We start from the raw sequence: 20,806 nt of genomic DNA on the forward strand, positions 1-20,806 counted from the left end.
TTACACAAAATGTTTACAATCTGAACTGCTTTTTTCCGCTAAACCGCTCGATTGTGGATAATTTGGACTAGACGTGGTATGCTTGAATTGCCAATCCTCTGGAAACTGTCTGAACTCATGACTACGAAACTGGGGACCATTGTCTGTAAATACCTCGTCTGGGATACCATGGCGAGCAAACACTGTTTTCATGGCGGTGATGACTCGCAGAGACCATGTAACAATGTGACACTAGGACTAGGACAATAGACAACTGAGCAGCACAAGTTTAATTGAGACATTGAAAGCGCTGTGTCCAAAGTGACGCAGTTCGAGAGATGCATGTGCGAGGCAGGCACATCCGGGTAGGAGACCGGTCCGGCTCCCTTGGCTAGGTGCACATGTAGACTGTCTGCAGGTACATACTGTACAAGCGGACTATAGATCACCAGCAAGTGAAGGTTCATCACTATACGAGAGGCCATGTGGATTTACTCCCAACACACAAATACCAAAAAATCTTAACATAGAGGTTTCTCTTAGCACTAATTATTTCTTTTTCACTTGTTATCCTACTTTACTTACATGCTCACTAAATCATTCTTTGATCTGTGAGTGTTTTTATTTTCGGTACAGAACTTGGTCAGAGATTCCAAGTAACTTGTTTAAATCGACAGAAAATGTAACGTGAATTTCCAAATTTCTAGAGCCGTTAGTGAGATCTTGTATTGTCGTCCTTAAATCCATATCTAACAACGTATTTTGAGCCACTTTTTAACATGAATTAATCACAATATATTATTTGTTCCTCCATGTTGGTTTGCATCTTTTGGGGATTTTTAACAGTTTTGTTGGACTAGTCATCTTACACGTTGTCTGCTGTTTGTATTTTATTATTTTCTACAGGGAAAAAATAAAAACGTCAATGGTACACATCATTAAGAAAATAACATCAAAAGGAAAGTTTAATTATTTAATTCACAACTGACTATTTTGAGAAAATAGATAAATTTGAGGGAAAATGACTGAGAAGAAAAAAGAACATTTTTAGTAGATATTAAAACTAAAATTAGGTTAATGCAAATTTTTATCATTACTACGGTATGAATATTACTTGCAATTTATTCTATGCTTGTACTAAAAGCTATATTCAACACTTTGGGGTATACAATGCTTAGTTTTAAAGACTTGTGTGAACCAAACTTAGATAAGAAAAAAAATTACACACTAATTAAGTATACAAAAGGTGTAATCTTGTGATAAACAATACCCATGTGTGATGAGGATGGCATTGTGTTTTGTTAATTATAATGTCACATTAATTAACTCCTAATTGTTATGGGTCACAAAGGTTTAAACCGCTGAGTTTGGATTTGAACAGACACCCTGAACAATTGGCTGTGTATTTTTACCTGTCGACCGGGGAGTTGTCTCCCTTCGTTTTGCTTCCGGTTCTCTCCAGAGGATGCTGTAAGCATAGTGGTGTGATAGAAATGTAGAGTGTCTTTTGCTAGAATTCTCCAGAACTAGGTTCAGCTTCGTGGCTGGTGAGCAAGCCAAGAGAACGTCTTTTTGTTATCGATCAAATGGAGTTTACAGGTGGTGATTCAAGTCTTAACATTTCTTGTACATAATTCAGTTCCTCCTGGATTCCGCGGTTGCAGAAAAAATCGCAGAATTTATCTTGCCATGCAGAAAAACGTCTGGTCCGCTGAATCTGGTCGTGCAGAATCCGTGCACAATTTGCCACTTTTCTGCCGCGGAATTTGCTTCTTTTAAAAACTGAGTGAAACCTGATTTCAGCCGAAACGAAAAGTAGAGTTATTGTCAAAAGTAGAATTGGTTACACATAAAATGGACTGGCATATTTATCGTGACAACATTTTCAAAATAAACACGATTAAAGGAAGGAAGGAAGGAAGAGCTTTATTCGGTATTTATGGCCACATGACCAAGAGTACAATTAAATGAGCATAATATAGCACATGGACAGGTGAACAAGTTTATACGGGTAGACATAGTTTCAGGTAAATTGCAACATTTTTTAGTAGTTTGACGTTCTTTGTTGCAAGCAGCTGAGTAAACTTTGATCTGGTTGGGGATATAATATAAAAATCAGGAATGTAAATAGAACGTTGTTGTGAGTAAAATGGACATACGAGCAAGAAATGATACTCATCTTGTATTAAATTACAGTTACATTTATCACATTTCATGGAATCAGAGTTTATCCTATTATAGCGACGGTGTTGAATTTTAAGTTTATGACTCATGCATCTGAATTTAAATAAAACACGTAAAAGATCTTTTTCGTAACAAAACTCTGATATATATTTTTCAGGTTCAAGTACAGATTTATATGATGAGTAATGATTTAAGAATGACGAAGAAGTGATTTTTGCATACCAATTCTGGAAATCTATATCTTTACATCTCTGTTAAAAACATTAATAAAGCTTGTTACCTCGCCACAATCTTGCGATAACCACACAAAAGAAAATCCAGAATGAAATAAAAGTAAACGTACATGGGATACCCAATTGTGACCACCACTGTCGTCATATCTCTTTAGCAGTTCATAGCATGCCTTTGGGATGCGATAACTTTCCACATTCAGGAGTCTACACCAGTATTTTATACAACGGGTGAAATACTGCACACAAAGGTGGTTTCTACCCGTTTCACCGACTACAATATTCGACGATACGTTTTTGCTAACACGAAGGTATCTTTTGAAATAATACGTGTGCATTTTTTCAATGCTTGCACGATAAGTAAAACCCCATATTTCTGCACCATAAAGTAAAATTGGTGCAATTGTGCTATCGAATATAGTGGATGCCACAGACAGAGATGTACTTTGATATGTCTTGAATAGAGAAAAAATAGGAAATGAAGCCTTCCTAGCTTGTAAAGCTAATGTTTCACATGCTTTAGACCAGTACAATTTCGATGTAAAGACAATGCCAAGATATTTATAATGAGGTAAAACATTCATACTTGTACCATCATAAAACCATTTTTCGTTATTACGAAGGTAACCACCATTCCTGAAAACAATAATGCTGGATTTATCCAAGTTAACCTCTAGACCCCATTTGAAACAGAATGAATTTAACGTATCCAGTTTTCTTTGTAGACCTATTACTGTGTCATGGATAAGAGTGACGTCGTCTGCAAATAACAGTAAAAGTATATCATTCATTCCATTTTTCACGAATATTCCTCGTAGGCCACATGTATTCATTTCATCAACTAATTCATTAATAAAGAAAATGAAGTCTCCAGAACTAGGTTCAGCTTTGTGGCTGGTGAGCAAGCCAAGAGAACGTCTTTTTGTTATCGATCAAATGGAGTTTACAGGTGGTGATTCAAGTCTTAACATTTCTTGTACATAATTCAGTCCCTCCTGGATTCCGCGGTTGCAGAAAAAATCGCAGAATTTATCTTGCCATGCAGAAAAACGTCTGGTCCGCTGAATCTGGTCGTGCAGAATCCGTGCACAATTTGCCACTTTTCTGCCGCGGAATTTGCTTCTTTTAAAAACTGAGTGAAACCTGATTTCAGCCGAAACGAAAAGTAGAGTTATTGTCAAAAGTAGAATTGGTTACACATAAAATGGACTGGCATATTTATCGTGACAACATTTTCAAAATAAACACGATTAAAGATACTTTATTAATAAAGCAAGTTTTAGGCATCTTTCAAATAAAAGTAGATGAATTTGACACTGCAATTACATTCTCAAAATCGATCATGAAACCGGAAGTTGTTCGTCTGCATCAAAGTTACTATTGAGAGGAGAGAAATAACTTTCAGCGAGTGTTTAATTATCAAACACAGAAAAAAGGTGGGTGCTTTGTCATCAAACTTACTCAGGATGTGATTTGTATTGTCGACTTAACTTTATACCTGTGTTTGAGAATTAAAACATGAAGGTCTGTATAACGTTCTTGTTTTTTCTAAATGTTTTAACCGCAGAATGTTTTGCAGAACGTTGAAAAATGGGATGCAGAATTTGCTTAAATTTATCGCAGAATTCTTAAAAATTTGCCGCGGAATCCAGGAGGGGCTGATGCTTCAACTTCTGCAACTTTTGTCTGTGCAGCATTGACACTGAGTTTTTCTAAGAGCTGATTGTAATAACAGTAATGTAAAATGTTATGCTGAGTAATCAGGTCCCCTAGACCGCTGGAGTAGAGAGTTAGTATCATCGGTCCCAACACAGAACCTTGCGGGACACCGCATGAAAGGTTGCGTGTCTGAGATCTAATACTTTGGACGAGCACAAAAAAAATCACGAAGCTGTTTGTAGCCTGTCGTATTGAACGCTGCTGATAAATCAAGAAGAACGGGCAGACAAACCAGACCAATGCCCCAAACACAGTATCCATTACATGAAGTAAGGTTGTCTCAGCGCTGTTATTGCTCCGATACTCTGACTGGAACTCATTGTAAAGACTGTGGGTTTCTTAAATGAGCAGAAAGATGGCTATTCACATTTTTCCAGCACTTTATACACAAAGGATTTCAGACGGGTATCAGCTGGCCATATCAAGGCGTGGTTACTTCAATAAGGGCTTCACAGTAGCTTGTTTCTGGCGTTCTGGAACGTGTCATGAGACCAACCTGAGTTGTACGATTTGTGTAATGACCGGAAGGATAATATCTTCTAGCATGAACCTGGTAGGGATGGAATCCGTCACACATAAAGGTTTTGAGCTTTTATCAGCCTTTTTATCTCTTCCTCAGGAAATACATCGAATTTGTCAAGATGCATATGTGAGGTATATCCGCCTGATAGAGAGTCAGACAATTCCCATGTATTAAGATCTGAGCCGGGCCCACTTGCACACAGCAATCTTAGCGCTATAACTATTTTAAGCCTATGTTCAAGAATCACCGTAGCGCTAAGATCGCTCCGTACAAGTAGGCCCGGATGCTTGCTATCTTCTCCTCGAAAAAACTAATATATCTATAGTGTCTGAGAGACTTAAAGACAGGCAGGCAGTTCCTATTCCTGGAGACAGGACATGAAATCATGCAAGGATTTGAGTTGGTCATGTTCTTGATTTCAGCAATGCAATGCTCAGATTTAGGGTTCCGTATGGTCCACGTAGTAGGATTCCTTTCAGATTTGTACAACTGTCTGTCAATTTCCGACGTTCATTTCCGCCATCGACTGCCTTTTGCTTCTGCAACATCCGGAGAACAATGGACACCACTGGTGTGTTCAGCACTATGCGTGTGCGTGTTTATCAGGAAGGCTGGACAGGATCTTATCATAAGCTGCATACAATGAGTAACTTTCCCATTGGTTCATTCAGAACCTTGAAGGTATATTTCCAGAATATTCCACTCTCAGCAACAGTAATGTGGGTCTATTTTTATGCCACTTTTCCAGTAATAATACGCCAGAAAACGCCAGAAAACGACTTGACACATTGTACCCATGTGGGAATCTTTGACGGATCTTAGGCGTGACCATTCAAAGTATGTTAAACATTTCCACTTTATATAATCGTGGCGTATGTGTAGGTTTCATATATGGCTGGATGTGTCTAAATTGCTAACAGGTGAAGGGATGGTGTAAATCCAGTTGTGGTTCATCGAGGAAATGTACTTTAATCCCCAAGGTTCCTAGCATGGTGATCTACCTTCAGTTGTTGGCAATCCATAGTCCGTTATTATATTGTATTTTCCTCTACAGTAAAACTGTTTTCGATTAAATTACTAGTCTTAAATGGATATCTGTGATATACTAGCGGTTTTATTGTTCTTCGTCAACAAGGTTTTAGTGGCTACTTTCACTGATCTACAGTGGAATTATTATTGTTATCGTCATGATACAGTTGAAATATTGCCGATGTGACGATAAATTTTAACCAACTCACGCTTAGGCGTGAAGAGCGAACGCTTTAACCACTAGGCTACTCCAACGCCCCTGTGAACATATTGGCTTGGTCCCGAGGATCATGCTGTTGTAATTTACCTACTTTTTCTATCTTTCAAAGTCAACTAAAGATTTGCGATTCTTGTACATACTGTAAAAGCAATCGTGTTCTGTGGTAAACACAAATGAATTGGTAATTTTAACCTGGCACAATATGAAAGCAGGTTACAGCAAAAACCGATCGTGTACTGTGGTAAACACAAATTAATTAGTAAGTTTAATATGACAATTTTTACCTGGCAAAATATGAAAGCAGGTTGCATCAACATGGTATCAGTCTTGAAACAAATAATTTTTTTTAGTATATATTTCTTGTATATATATATTTTAATGACACATACAAACTTTATGGTCAATGTTCTTTCAATGTCGACGATCGAATGATTTTATGATTCCAATAAATCATATGAAGATATTTACCAAGAGGCACTGAGTAGTGCCATTAACGGGTCATGTGACCTTTCCCGACCTATCAGCTCACAGAATGAGTGGTTTTCCTACCACACTCATGAGGCATATCTTATACAAGTAATGGACAGCTAAACGTGTTCGTTTTGTATAATATATACAGTGGAAGCTATGTAAACTGGCACCTGTCAGAACTGTTATTACAGCGTGCCGGATAGGAGAGCTGCCAAGGTTACCTACGACCAGAACTGAACCAATTTTCTCACTCCCAAATACATGGTTGTATCACATGGTTCTCTCAATTGCCGCACACACAATAAGGCACCCGTGAACGGTCACCTCCTCGTGGTGGGTGCTGGGTAACGCTGAGAGCCGTTCGCCGCCGTTGTGGATCCGGGGGGATATTTGGTCCACCAGCCCGTTTGCCGTGGGTTGCGGCTCTGTGTCGGTGAACTAGGGGATCCTGGTGGTTGAGGGCATGGGAGCAGGACCAGTGTCCCTAATGCCCAATGCACCACTTTGGCCCTGACTTCACCTAGACGGGTGGTTGAATGGGCCCGATTCTGCCAATTGGCTGGTCATGCCAAGCCCTGTGCATGGACTGTGTATGTGTCATTGCTCAAATTTTATTTGGAATTGTTTGAATTTTCTTGGCACTACTATTGATCTCTAACTTTTTGGATTGTGAAATATGATAATATCAACTTTGCCTAGAGTCTTATTCCAGAAGGCGGTGGCTCATGGGCCAATCTGGTGGATCTATTATTTATAATTCTTCTGCTGGAGTATATCATCTGAGTATCCTTGGTGCTGCAAGTCGGATGCCCAGTTCTTTTTAGCATTGTCCTTGTGATACTCCGTGGTGGGTGGGGAGCTCAGATGATGAACCATGTTAAAGTAACTATGGCGTACACAACCTCCATTAAAAGAAACAAGCGTCAACTTGACAATGATGATGATGAACTACGACCGTCTATTCCGACCGTTGACTACTGGCCACGATTTCTAGTGATCGAGACTCTTGATAAATCACCTTTCAAATTAAACCCATTTGCGGTATCAAAAGGTATACATGGCATCGCAGGTGAGGTAAGAAATATCAGACGACTGTATTCAGGTTCCCTACTTGTAGAATGTAGCAGGAAACAGCAATCAACCAACCTGTTGTCAACTGAGCTGTTTGTTGGAGTCCAGGTTTCAGTTACTCCACACTCTGAACATGAGCAAAGGGATTGTTAGAGACCGAGATCAATTGTTTGCAGATATGACTGAGTTTGACATCGTATCAGAAATGAAAGATCAAGGGGTGACTTTTGTTAAAAGATTTAAACTCAGATAACTCAGAAACAAAACCTACTAACACATATCTCTTCTACTTCTCTTCTCCAAGTATTCCAAAATCTGTAAGAGCAGGATATTGTAATATCAGTGTTGATACTTACATACCCAACCCGCTCAGGTGTTTTAACCTTTAGCCTGCTGAATTAATTTCGGCATAAGGCGTTAATAAGAGGGTGGGTGATTTCAAACACTCAGTGCGTCACTAAATAAAGGACAACTGAAAAAATATTCAGCTCATTAATACTACATACAAAAATAAACATTATTATCAAAAAATATCCAGGTAATTTCAAACGTACAGATATTAATTACAAGACAAACATAAATATAGTAAATTTTCCTGAATTTACCTGAATTACTCAATTGGTAGCCGGATGCGATTTATACTAGGAACCGTATAAATTGTCCAATTATCGCAAACCGATTTCAATATTCGTATTACTGATATTTCATAAGTATCTGACTTTAATTTCGTATATTTGTATCGGCAAATATCTGCGCGACGACAAATTAAAAAATAATTCTGAAAAAAAAATAATCGAAAACGTTCGTCGTAAACAAATAACATTTTCGATGTCATAACAGGTCTTACTGAAATGGCACTATTACGTTTATTTAAACGTGTCATGTAATGAAAATAGCAGAATACAATACATGATTCATAAGCATTCATGAGTGCAAATATCAAGTTTTATGGTTCATTAATTTTTGCACAAACCCACAAAAAGACGGTGTTAAATCGTGTTACGCATACAAAAAAACAAACATGGCGCGCTTCGTCGAACTCCTACATAAAATATAGCTTTTTTGGTCAGAAGAAAGATTACAGAACTCTTCTGTGTAAGACCTGGTGAAAGAGGGAGAATTTCTCATTGTACACGTGTTCCATGTATCATTTTCCGTTTAGTATGACGAAAGACGGACGAAAATTAAGATCGTGAAATCTAACTTGTTTTCTAGTTAGTGCAAAGGTCACCGGATGTGATGTCACAGACGGGGATGCCTGATGAAATTCATTCGGTATTGAATATGAACAGAAAAGATGGAGATATTTCGTCTGAATTTAGCACAAATAACTGTTTAAAGTAACTAATCAGAGCTCATAGAATTTTCTTGGTGTATTTTTGACTATATAATTCGCACATAGCCGAACCAGTTTGACCTTGTATGCTCCCGTGACCCGGAAACAGTAGTCGATCAACACTGCAGATGCAAGTTTTTCAGTATCTTTTATTTGAATTTTTGTTCATATTAGGCACATTACTTTATTGTCCACTGAATATAAAGATAGCAAAGATATAATTGTGATGCATGTTGATCCCAGCTTATTCTTTTTTTCACATGGTCCAACACAGAAACGTGTACAAACATCATTCTCAACAACAGGTGCGCGGATATGGGCGTGGCATTTGTGTTTCAAAATAACATTCATGCTTTTCTTTTTATGACGATGTAGTGTAGTAAGAACTGCAGTATACATGTTTTATAAACAAAAATATATTTTCAGTTATAGTTTCACATGATATCGGAGGTGATTTGATAAAAATTGCGTTCATATTACATGATTGGGAAAGTTATACGTCTCACTTTAGAACAAGTTGAATTACATTCATAATTTTATGCAATGAATTAACGTTCTTGATGAATAATTATGATAGATTTGTCAATGCTTTATGTTTCATAACTGGTTACAACTTTAAATCTTTTCATATACTTTAATATGTTAAATGATATTAATAATATGACAATTATTTTTCTCTCTCAAATAGACAAGGGCAAAGACACTTAAAATCTGTCAATGCATTAGCAACGTGTAAATAACCAAATTTTAATTAATGTCTTTCAGTAATGTGGAAAGCTGACAGTTTTGAACAATTTTTTATTACAACTACATGTATGCCATAAAATATATGGATAGATGTTACAAATTATTTTGTGTATTTTATTTCTTCATAATATCGTGCCAAAATGTATATCAAATACAAATGGGTGATGAGTTATTTTTGTTTTCAACAGTACCACTTTGTTTGCTGAATTATTTTGAATCGCACGTGACAAATAATGTCAATTATGTTGTTGAAGTAACAGTACATGTAAATTTATCAGAAAATGTTATCATTTGATAAAAAAGAAACCATATACATATAAGAAGTTATATTGTCTCTGGTGAAAGTAAACAGGCTTCATATTCTGTAAATATATATTATTCTACCTTATTGTCTTTTCTTGGGTTTAGGAGCAATGTCACAATATGAAATGGGTCTAATGAACTTTCAAGGATTGTTTCTGTTTGCTGAAGTGTCTGATGGTGATATACTCCAATTATTTTGTGTTCAATAGCCTAAACCATCATGAAACAAGAAACATGAAGAACGGTCTTCCTTGAATAACAAAATGCCAAGGACTGAGCAGTCTTCCGTTAAAGATCTGGAAGCATTTGATATATATGTCTTTGCCATATACACATGGCGATGAAAAAAATCCAAATTGAAATCTTAAAGAATAGCTCCAAACTGGACAACAAAAACCACTCACTGCAGAGCTCAGTATTAGGAAAAAAGAAATTTACTTGCCACCACATGATTACCTTGATGCCAAAGACTAACATAGGTTGCACCTCCTACTCAACACTTAATTATCTGTCACTTGTAGTTTTGATATTCCATATTCAAAACATCACTACAACAAAATTATTCTAGGTCTGGTATGATAATTTCATATTACTTCATGAAATTTCATCACAAGAAAAAAATGAGTCTGTCTTTCGATCACTGTCAGTGTAATCACTGCTCCAAGAGTTTGGATCATCAGTCTCTTTCCCAGATGAAGTCTGTTTTAACAGTAAAATATGAACATAGACAGTTTGCAAGTAGGTAAAAAGTATGGCCATAAACATGAGGTACATTTTGCAGTTCAGATTGCACTAGTGCAATTTAGATTCTAAAAGCTCTATGGAACCACAGACTGAGCCACATGACATGATTTTTTTATACAAATATGCACACACGTCAAACAATTTGATCTGAAACATTACCTGCATTATACTAGGCAGAATTAACTCCGAAAGCTCTGCTGTTTGGAGTAACAAAATAATTTCAATTTTGCTCCAAATTCGTGAACAAAAGATGTGATGTTTAGCTGTTTTAATGTCTAAAATAAATACTGATTCACAAAGGCGATGACAGTTGTTTTCTAAGCAGTAATTAATTTTTATGACATACATTTACTGTACGTTACATTCTCACACTAGCTCTGGTTTCGTTCGTTTCTGCAAAAGGAAAAATGATTTTTTTTCATGACATCTTCAATCATCAAAATTGTACTTCTTGTAACGATATACACAGAAGAATATTGTTATTGTTATTGTTACGACACACTGACAATTTATATGTCTCCCCGTGTCAGAACATTCTTTGAAAAAAATAGACCGCGAAAATCATCGACTTCGGATTTGCTAAACTAAAGATCAACACATCGACGGCTAACTTCAGGAGAAATACTACAACACAAGCAACAAATGACAACTGCTATTGAACACAACTAACAGTAAATGACTGAGGATGACTGAAAGGTAATTCTGGTGTATAGTATGGATCTTACGGGAATTTGAATCAGTTTAGAAAATGTATCAATGGTCGTTTTCCAACTCGTTCACATTTTACTTCCACGAGTGCCATGCCGTGTTCGTGCTTCCGGTTTCATCAAGGGTGGGTACAATTACAAATATTGTGATACCGTTTCATGATCTGCATTATATAGGTATTGAGTCGTTTTCTTTCAATGTGTATGTGTTCAGATTCTGCTTATGAACGCATATTTTCAAACATCCTTCGTATCTTGTCACTTAGAAAGACCGCGAGTTTGGCCACGCCCTTTCGGGTCACCAACGGCTGTCAACTTTGTGAATGTTGGAAGGTTTATCAAACCAAATCAAAATAAAATCGCTAAATCTGGTAATTTCTGTGCAGAGGCAATAACATTTACCTATTCACACCGTGTAATTAATTCCGGATAAAGTAATTGGATATGTCAAAAGGATGGCACATTTTCTTCGGCATCACGATACATGTGGAGTTGTTTGTTTACCGCCGTTGCCATGATCGTTTCTATTCGTCCAATCGATGATATAACATTGAGATTGGTTTTGTTTATATTTATTTGAGCCGAAAGTTACTAATTTTTAGAAAATGGGAAACTTATGAGCTTTCTCTTCGTCAAGGAACAAAAAATATCGACTAAACTATCAAAAAATATTTCATTATGAAGAAAATATTAGACTGGGTACCACACGGCGTGGTGCGCTGGAAGTCAACAATGGCCGTTATTTTCGACTGCGTGCCGAGAAATTCGGCGATCTCATTTTTAATTCGCGGGCGTTTCGTTTTAAGGTATATAAACGTATTGAACATTACATATTTAAATAGATGAGAATTAGCACATTCCATACATAATTCATATGACACGTAAATCCGACTCGTTGAATAATTATTGCAAGTTTTATTTGGAGATGTCATTATCCTGCACTCCTGTCGAATGGGTTCGACAGTAGCATTGAGAGGATTAAACGTCAGAAATATGGACACGGTGAGAATACTTACACACTGTCTGTTGTGTGTGCTCACTGTGGTGAGAAGACACACATAACAGAAGATTGTGACAGTGATGCACCAAAATGCACCAACTGCTCAAGCGATCATTCGTCATTTTCTAAACGGTGTCCAATTTGGAAAGAGCAAATGGAGATAAACAGAATAAAGTTTACTAAAAATATCTCCTTTTCTGAGGCACAAAAAATGGTAAAGAGATCTGATCTTCCAGAAAGTTATGCCACAGTAGCAAAAACAGCATCTGGGTCTAGCTCTAAAAGAACAAAATCATCCACAGGTTGCCAAACTACCTTGACGTGGGTAAATTGTGATTCTCCACAGCTTTGTTACCCTGCTCTATCATCTCAGACTGAGGAATCACCTCTTAGTACCTCAAAGTCTTCTTCTGATCACAAATCATCATCATCTCAATCACATTCAAAGTCTCAATCGACAGCCGATAGTCAACAAACGGTGAAAAGTAAACCGAAGCCAAACCCTGATGCTTCAAAACAACAAAGTGGCAGAGCTCCTAAGGGGTCACAAAATAAAATTCAGTTATTTAATAAATGCGGGTCTCTGGAAGACATGGCCGTTTCTGTAAACGTCCATTCTAGGTCACATAGCCTGTCGCCCTCCAAAAGAGTGCGGGGTAGATCCCCAATAAATCCCTCCAAAAGATAGTTTATTCCAATAATATTGTACAGTGGAACTTCAGAGGACTGAGGACTAATTTACATGAATTACAGCTATTAGTCCAAGATTTTACACCTTCAGCGATATGTCTCCAAGAGACATATTTAAAACAAACAGATACATTTGACCTTCGTCAATTTAATGCATATCATTGTTTTTCACCTCCGGGTGGTACAGCCTCTGGTGGGTCATCTGTTCTAGTCAGACAAAACCGTTATTCAAAGCCCTGTTGCAGTGAGAATTACTTTACATGTAGCGTTTACACTATGCTCTCTATATATTTCGCCGTCTTCGGCGTTTGCCAAAACCGATCTTCAAGCTCTATATGATCAGCTCCCGAAGCCCTGTATTATAATGGGAGATTTAAATGGGCACAACCCACTCTGGGGTAGTGTAAATACAAACACTAAAGGTAAATTGTTGGAGGACTTTGTTCTGACAATGATTTATGTATTTATAATGATGGTTCCAACACATATTTACACCCTGGTACAGGGACTTATTCTGCTCTCGACTTGTCACTCACAAATTCAGAACTACTTAATGAATTCGACTGGTCAGTCCACGATGACCTCTGTGGAAGTGATCATTTTTCTACTATATTAAAAGCTGTAACTCCATCTGATGTTCCTCCATCATCAAGGCGGAATTTTAAAAAGGCTAACTGGGCTATATGAGACACTGTGTTCGGAAAAACTTAAACCCGAACGGTTTATTGACATTCCTGGTGCTATTAAATGCTTTTCTGATGAATTGAACTCTATAGCTGGTGAGTGTATACCAAGTTCCTCTGCAGTTCCACATATTCGAAAACCATGGTTCAACGATGAGTGGAAACAAGTTAGGAAGGCTAGGAAAAAAGCAGAACATAATTTCCGTCGCCATCCCACGGTGCATAATTTAAATAAATTTAAATTTTTAAATGTTAAAGCACGGCGTACTTTTAAACAGAACAAACGCCAATCATGGAAAAATTATGTATCCAAAATAAATTCTCGGACACCCATGTCCAAGGTATGGAACATGGTCCAGAAAATCAAAGGTAAAGGTACTAAATCTACTGTCCATCATCTTAAACATGGAGATCAATTGCTTACTGATAAATCAGATATTGCTAATAAACTAGGTGAAACCCTTGCTAAACACTCTTTCTCTTCAAATTATGTACCAAAATTCCAGCAATATCAAAAACAAGAAGAAAAGAAAACTATTAATTTCAATTTTGATAATGGGGATAATGATAATGAAACGTTTTCTATTCATGACCTCCATACTGCTCTTGATCAAGCTCATGACACTGCTACAGGAGCTGATAACATACATTATCAACTCCTGAAGCACTTACCAGAATCCTGCCTAGAAACTCTCCTAAATATGTTTAATGATATTTGGACATAGGGTAACTTTCCTCCCTCATGGCGTAACGCCATAGTAGTACAAATACCTAAACCTGGACGTGATCATACGGATCCATCCAATTATCGTCCGATTTCATTAACTAGCTGTGTTTGCAAGACCATGGAACGCATGATAAATAATCGACTTGTTTGGTACTTGGAAACAAATAACCTTATCACAGATATACAATGTGGTTTCCGGAAAAACAGAAGTACTATCGATCACTTAGTGCGACTGGAATCATTTGTTAAAAACGCACTCATTAACAAACAACACGCTGTGTCTATCTTTTTTGATCTTGAAAAAGCATATGACACTACTTGGAAATATGGCATTTTAAGAGATTTACATGACTTCGGGTTGCGAGGTCGTTTGCCTGAATTTATAGCCAAGTTTTTAAATAACAGGCAGTTCCAGGTCCGTGTGGGTTCTACTCTGTCTGATCATTACAATCAGGATCAGGGTGTTCCTCAAGGCAGTATTTTGTCTGTCACTCTTTTTAGCATCAAGATCAACAGTTTATCTAAAGTTTTAAACGATTCAATTGATGCATCGTTATTTGTGGATGATTTTAATGTTTCTTGTCATGGTAAAAATATGCATACCATTGAACGGCAATTGTAGTTGTGTTTAAACAAGATAAATAAATGGTGTCTTGAAAATGGCTTTAAATTTTCTAAATCAAAAACTAACTGCATACATTTTTGTCGTAAATACAAACCACATAAAGACCCTGAACTGTCTCTAGATGGCACGCCGATTAAAGTTGTGAAGGAAGCCAAGTTCTTGGGTCTTATCTTTGATTCACACTTAACGTTTTTACCGCATATTAAATCACTTAAAACTAAATGCCTGAAAGCACTTGACCTGTTGAAAGTGGTGTCAAATTCTAAATGGGGAGGGGATCAAGCTGCCCTTCTCCATATTGATCACTCGTACGTTCTAAACTTGATTATGGCTCCATCGTATATGGTGGAGCCTGCAAAAGCAACCTTAAACTTCTTGATTCTGTCCACCACCAAGGTTTGAGACTTTGTCTGGGGTCTTTCCGAACTTCACCTCTTGACAGTCTTTACGTTGAGGCCGAGGAACCATCTCTTGCACAACGCCGTATCGAATTATCTTTACAATATATCACAAAACTATACTCTAACGATTCTAACCCTGCATATAACTGTGTCTCAATCCTCTTTATGAGGATTTGTATAGCAAAAAGTCTTCTCTTGTTCCAACCTCTTGGGTTCAGAATAAAGCCGTTTATTGCTGCTGGTGGTATTGAGCCGGACAATATAGCTCCTTTCCGTCTTCTTTCTTCTCCCCCTTGGCAGTTGGTTAGACCACAGGTTGACCTAACATTAACTACATTTAAAAAATCAGAAACGAATGAATTACAGTATAAACAAGAATATAATCAATTGAAACATACATATAACAATTACAAATCCTTATTTACAGATGGGTCCAAGGACGGTGGTTGCTTGTGCCACTGTCATTGGATCCAGAACAATATCTACTAGATTACCAGACAATAGTTCTATTTTTACAGCAGAAGCTAACGCCATTTTGACAGCTCTTAAATATATTCAAAGACACCCTAAACGTAAACGGAATATAATATATTCCGACTCTCCTTCTTGCCTTCAGGCTATTAAAATATTTCTTGTAAACAAAGACCACTTTTAATTGAAATTATTGAACTGTATAATGCTCTTGCTACTGGCCAATACGACATCGTCTTCTGTTGGTAACCCTGTCATGTAGGTATTTCTGGGAATGTGATGGCCGATCGTGCTGCAAAAGCAGCACTCAACAAATCTGTGACACCACTTCTTCTTCCATATTCGGATTACAAAGCTTGCATTAGAACGTATATCCGTGATCTGATGCAGAAGAAGAGGGACACTCAAGAAGGTATCAATAAATTACATGAAATAAAACCGTATATTGGTTACACCTACTTGGGTTGTCAGTCCAGATTTGAAGAGGTAATCATGCGACGATGTCGTATTGGCCACACAAGATATACCCATAAGTACCTGTTGAAAGGTGAAGATCCTCCGTTTTGTATCCCTTGTGATGAGAGAGTCACGGTCAAGCACATTCTGCTTGACTGTGTTGAATTCTCCGTCACAAGGGATAAATATTTCAATGTGAAAACTGTTAAGGATATTTTTCACAAACGTTAATTCTCATTTAATCATTGGTTTTTTGAAAGAAATTGATTTTTTATTACATATTGAATAATATGTTCTATAAATAGATGTCTTTTAATCATTTAGATTTGTGACTTGCATTGTTAGTGGCTGTACCCTCAAAGGGGGTTGAAGTATTGTAAAATTATTGTCCTCCTGAGAGGGTACGTAAGTCCACAAATATTCAAAGTAAATTCTAAATTTCCAGGTTTTTAATCGTAGAATAAGTGTTTTTTTATTGTATGGCTAGATTTCCCAAATTGCTGACGGCTGAGGGGATGACGTAAATCCAGCTAGGGTCCATGCAGGTAGCAAAAGTACTGTAAGTCCCCATGGTCCCTAGTATGGTGATCTACCTTCAGTTGTTAGCAATCTATAGCCCAGTTTTATAGTGTATTGTCCTCTATAGATCAATTGTTTTAGGCATAGCTACTAGTTTTACATTCTTTTCTGTGATGTTCTAGTTGTTTTACTGTCTTTCGTCAACAGGTTTTTATAATACTCATATATTCCATTTTAATGTTATGTTCCCGTCACAATATGGCTGAAATATTGTCGATGTGACGTTAAATATTAACTCACTCACTCACTGACAATAAAACACAAAGATTTTAGCTCACATTCACTTACTTAACATCATTCACGGGTGACAATCTTCATTAGTTACATGAACAGGTATACCAATACAGAACAAAGATTTGATTATCATTCTTATCTACTTGAGGGACTACGGAAGCGTATTAGGGCCATGGTGAAAAAAGTTTTTGGTGTCACTATCTCCTACCTAGGACATATTATCTTCTACGTAGGACTAAATATCTCCTACGTTAGGACTTAATGTTTCCTGCGTAGGACTTAGTATCTCCTACTTAGTATCTCCTACGTAGGACTTACATACTATCTGCCATACAAGTCTTTGAAGGGCATTTAGAAGTGAAATGCATAAGAATGAAGATTTTATGGATATCAACTTCTTTATATGAGAACACAACGTTTCGGAGTTAATGCTTACTCCTTCATCAGGTGATTGAGAATGGGGTACAGAGCTATGTTTATATGTACAGGTAAAACAATAACAACCGCCCAGTTCCTCTCACGTCTCCTCGCCCCATTTGGCAAAGATGGCAAGTCCTACATCAGCGACTCTTCATCCTTTGTCAACCAGCTGAAAGAATCCAACCTCACAGGCACCACGGTCAGCTACGACGTCGTGGACCTCTTTACCAACATCCCACTAGAAGAAGCCCCGGACATCCTTCGTAGCAAGTTAGCCAACAGGATAGATAACTTGGACACCCATCTCACCATAGACAGCATCATCAACCTCGCCCGCAGCTGCTTTGACACCTCCTACTTCACATTTAATGGTAAGATATACAAGCAGATCCACGGTCTCCCCATGGGCTCACCTCTTTCTCCTCTCATTACAGAAATCTTCATGACCTCCTTCGAGGAAGCAGCCCTCTCCACAGCTCTGTTCCAGCCCCTCTATTGGTACCGCAAAGTCGACGACACCTTCACCACCATCGCCAATGACAACGACCCCATCGAGCTCCTCAACCACCTCAACGACCAACATCCTAGAATCAAGTTCACCATGGAGACTGAGACCAACCAACACCTGCCCTTCCTTGATGTATCCCTCCACACCACAGACGATGGACTTAGAACCTCAGTATACCGCAAGCCGACGCACACCGACCAGTACATCCACTACAACTCCTGCCACCATCCTCAGATCAAGCAAGCTATCATCGCCACCCTTACCAGACGTGCCAAAGCCCTCTGCCATCCTGATGCCCTAAACAATGAACTGGACCACCTCAGAAAGACATTCACCACACTAAACGGTTACCTTCCCAAGCTCGTCACAGCCACCATCAACAAGACCCTCAAGGACCGAGAACCCCGCCTCAAGCCTTCTCCATCACCCATCAGAGTAACCATACCCTACCTTGGCCCCATCAGTCATCAAATATCACGCCTCATCAAGACCAAAGCCAGCATCGATGTCACCTTCTCCAGTGGCAAAACCATCAAGACCTACCTGAAAGCCAACGGTAAAGGACCCAGCTGTGAACACCCTAACCCGAGAGGATGCATCTACCAGATCCCTTGCAACTGTGGCGACCTATACATTGGAGAAACGCTGAGACCAATCAACACCAGAATGAAGGAACACCAGACCTCTGTCAGCAAACTCGACCAGAAATCGGCCATCTCTGAACACATTCTCCAGAACCCTGGACATTCAATCCGATGGGAGGACACTAGGATACTATCTACCAACAACAACAACTGGTGCCAAAGGAAACTGCAAGAGGCCATCGAGATCCGGAGACAGAAACCAGCAATCAACCGTGACCAAGGAGTGTACCTACCAAGTGCCTGGGACTTATTGATAAATTAATCTCATCTATCTGTGTACATTCTATCTATGTAATTCATGTATAGCCAATCTACCCGTGTACATCCTTATCTACTTGTGTTTGTACATCATCAAACCTCATGTAAACATGCTCATCAACCCTCATGAGTCATGTACATCATCCTTAATCCCCAATCATGTGTTATGTAAACATCATTCAATCATGCGTAATGTATCACCATTGGCTTCCATCCTTATCCCCAATCATGTACATCGTCCTTACTCCCTACCTGTGTTATGTAAACATATCCCATCATCTGTACTGTATTACCATTGGCTTCCATCATTGTTATCATAACTGTCGGGTTCCAATCAGCCTTTGTTTATACTGGCTTCCAGCTTTCGTTAATTCATTCCACTTGTTACTTTGTTATTGTTTTACCTGTACATATAAATATAACTCTGTACCCCATTCTCAATCACCTGATGAAGGAGTAAGCATTAACTCCGAAACTTTGTGTTCTCATATAAAGAAGTTGATATCCATAAGATCTTCATTCTTATCTGCCATACAGTACTTAATATATCCTTTTAAAGGTTCGGATTATGAAGTGTGGTTATTAAATTGAGAAACTTTTGGTTAGGCAGGACGTTAGGTAGTAGAAATGCACGTCAATATATATATTTATGACACTAACGCAGTGTTGATACACAGTGTTATTGTGCGTGGGTGCGTGCGTGTGTGTGTTACGTTTGGGTGACTTGGACCTTCATCTAATTGCAGTTATTGGTGTTTTCTCTCTCACTCTCACTCTCACTCATAGACAGATACACACATGCACGCACACACACACACACCGAGGAGGGGGGAGGGGAAGTTTCTGATATGAAATTCTCGTTATGACACGTTCTCCGAAAGTTTTGCTTGTCTTCATGTGAGGCTCCTACGTAGGACTTAGTATCTCCTACGTAGGAGATAATATCTAGTAAATAATGAGACCCAAAAAATCACCGTGGCCCTAATACACTTCCGCATGTAAGGGACACCGGAGCCACGAGCAGAAGAAAAACAAGAAACCATATGACATACTGATGCTGCAGCTGCTTCCAAGGACAAATCCTGGTTTTGTCAAATAGTTCCGACTGCAAAAAGGTAGTTGAGTTCTGATGTTTTTCTGAGTTCGAATCCTTGTATCCAGTTAGATGGTGTGACCCTATTTTGCATATTTGTGCGCATTCATATTGTGATTCCTTTCAGACGTCTACACTGGTTAATGAGGCAGAAAAAATAGAATTTTATAAGAAAAACCATTCCGTCTCCTTGTGACACTATCATGGGTAGCATGTTTATTTTTAAAACTGAAACTGCCTGAATCTGTGTTTTTACTGATATTATAACTCCGATGCTGGAAGCGGATATTATAACGTTATAAAACAAAAATCAGTATAATTAGTAAATAATCTGACGGACATTAGGCAAAAACATAGCCACACCCACGCGCACACAGAATGAATTTTTGTAGTTATAGCTATGTCGAAAGTTCATTTAAACTTGTGTGTGCGTGGATGTACGTGCACGTGTGAGTGTTTTGTCTGATTTCCATCAGATTATTTACTAGTTGTACTGATGTCCCATAAGTTGTGATAATGATGCTGAATTGTTCACGTCATCGGTTGTTTCACCACAGCTAAACATAATGAACTGGCAATAGCATGAGAAAGTAATCGGATTCGAACCTCCTGACCAGGCGTAAGACACCTTGTGTAAGAGGAAGGTCGCCCAAGATGAGGACCCGCCAGCAAATAAGAGGATGGTGACTCAAGTGGGATCACCACACAAAAAGGTAACATCATACGGTGTACTTAAAGTACTAGTGGCCTCAAA

The 20,806-nt window shown here is 38.2% G+C and overlaps 1 protein-coding gene across 1 annotated transcript; it reads left to right on the plus strand.

Moving 5' to 3' along the window:
* Positions 1-7,243: 7,243 nt before the first annotated feature.
* Positions 7,244-20,089, plus strand: LOC137255286 (uncharacterized). The gene is made up of 4 exons (XM_067792740.1): positions 7,244-7,424; positions 17,618-17,920; positions 17,984-18,104; positions 20,023-20,089. The coding sequence occupies exons 1-4, from the start codon at positions 7,244-7,246 to the stop codon at positions 20,087-20,089; spliced, it is 672 nt and encodes a 223-aa protein (XP_067648841.1).
* The last annotated feature ends 717 nt before the right edge of the window (positions 20,090-20,806 follow it).

Source organism: Haliotis asinina, chromosome 11, assembly GCF_037392515.1.
Source record: "Haliotis asinina isolate JCU_RB_2024 chromosome 11, JCU_Hal_asi_v2, whole genome shotgun sequence".
In the NCBI taxonomy this organism is placed as follows: Eukaryota; Metazoa; Mollusca; class Gastropoda; order Lepetellida; family Haliotidae; genus Haliotis; species Haliotis asinina.

What these genes read in the sequence shown, in the direction of transcription:
- LOC137255286 (XM_067792740.1), top strand. Translation starts at nt 7,244, where the DNA reads ATGGCGTACACAACCTCCATTAAAAGAAACAAGCGTCAACTTGACAAT. An exon ending in AGGTATACATGGCATCGCAG is followed by an intron (nt 7,425 to 17,617) that starts GTGAGGTAAGAA and finishes TTATATGTACAG; the next exon opens with GTAAAACAATAACAACCGCC. An exon ending in CTCCTACTTCACATTTAATG is followed by an intron (nt 17,921 to 17,983) that starts GTAAGATATACA and finishes CTCTCATTACAG; the next exon opens with AAATCTTCATGACCTCCTTC.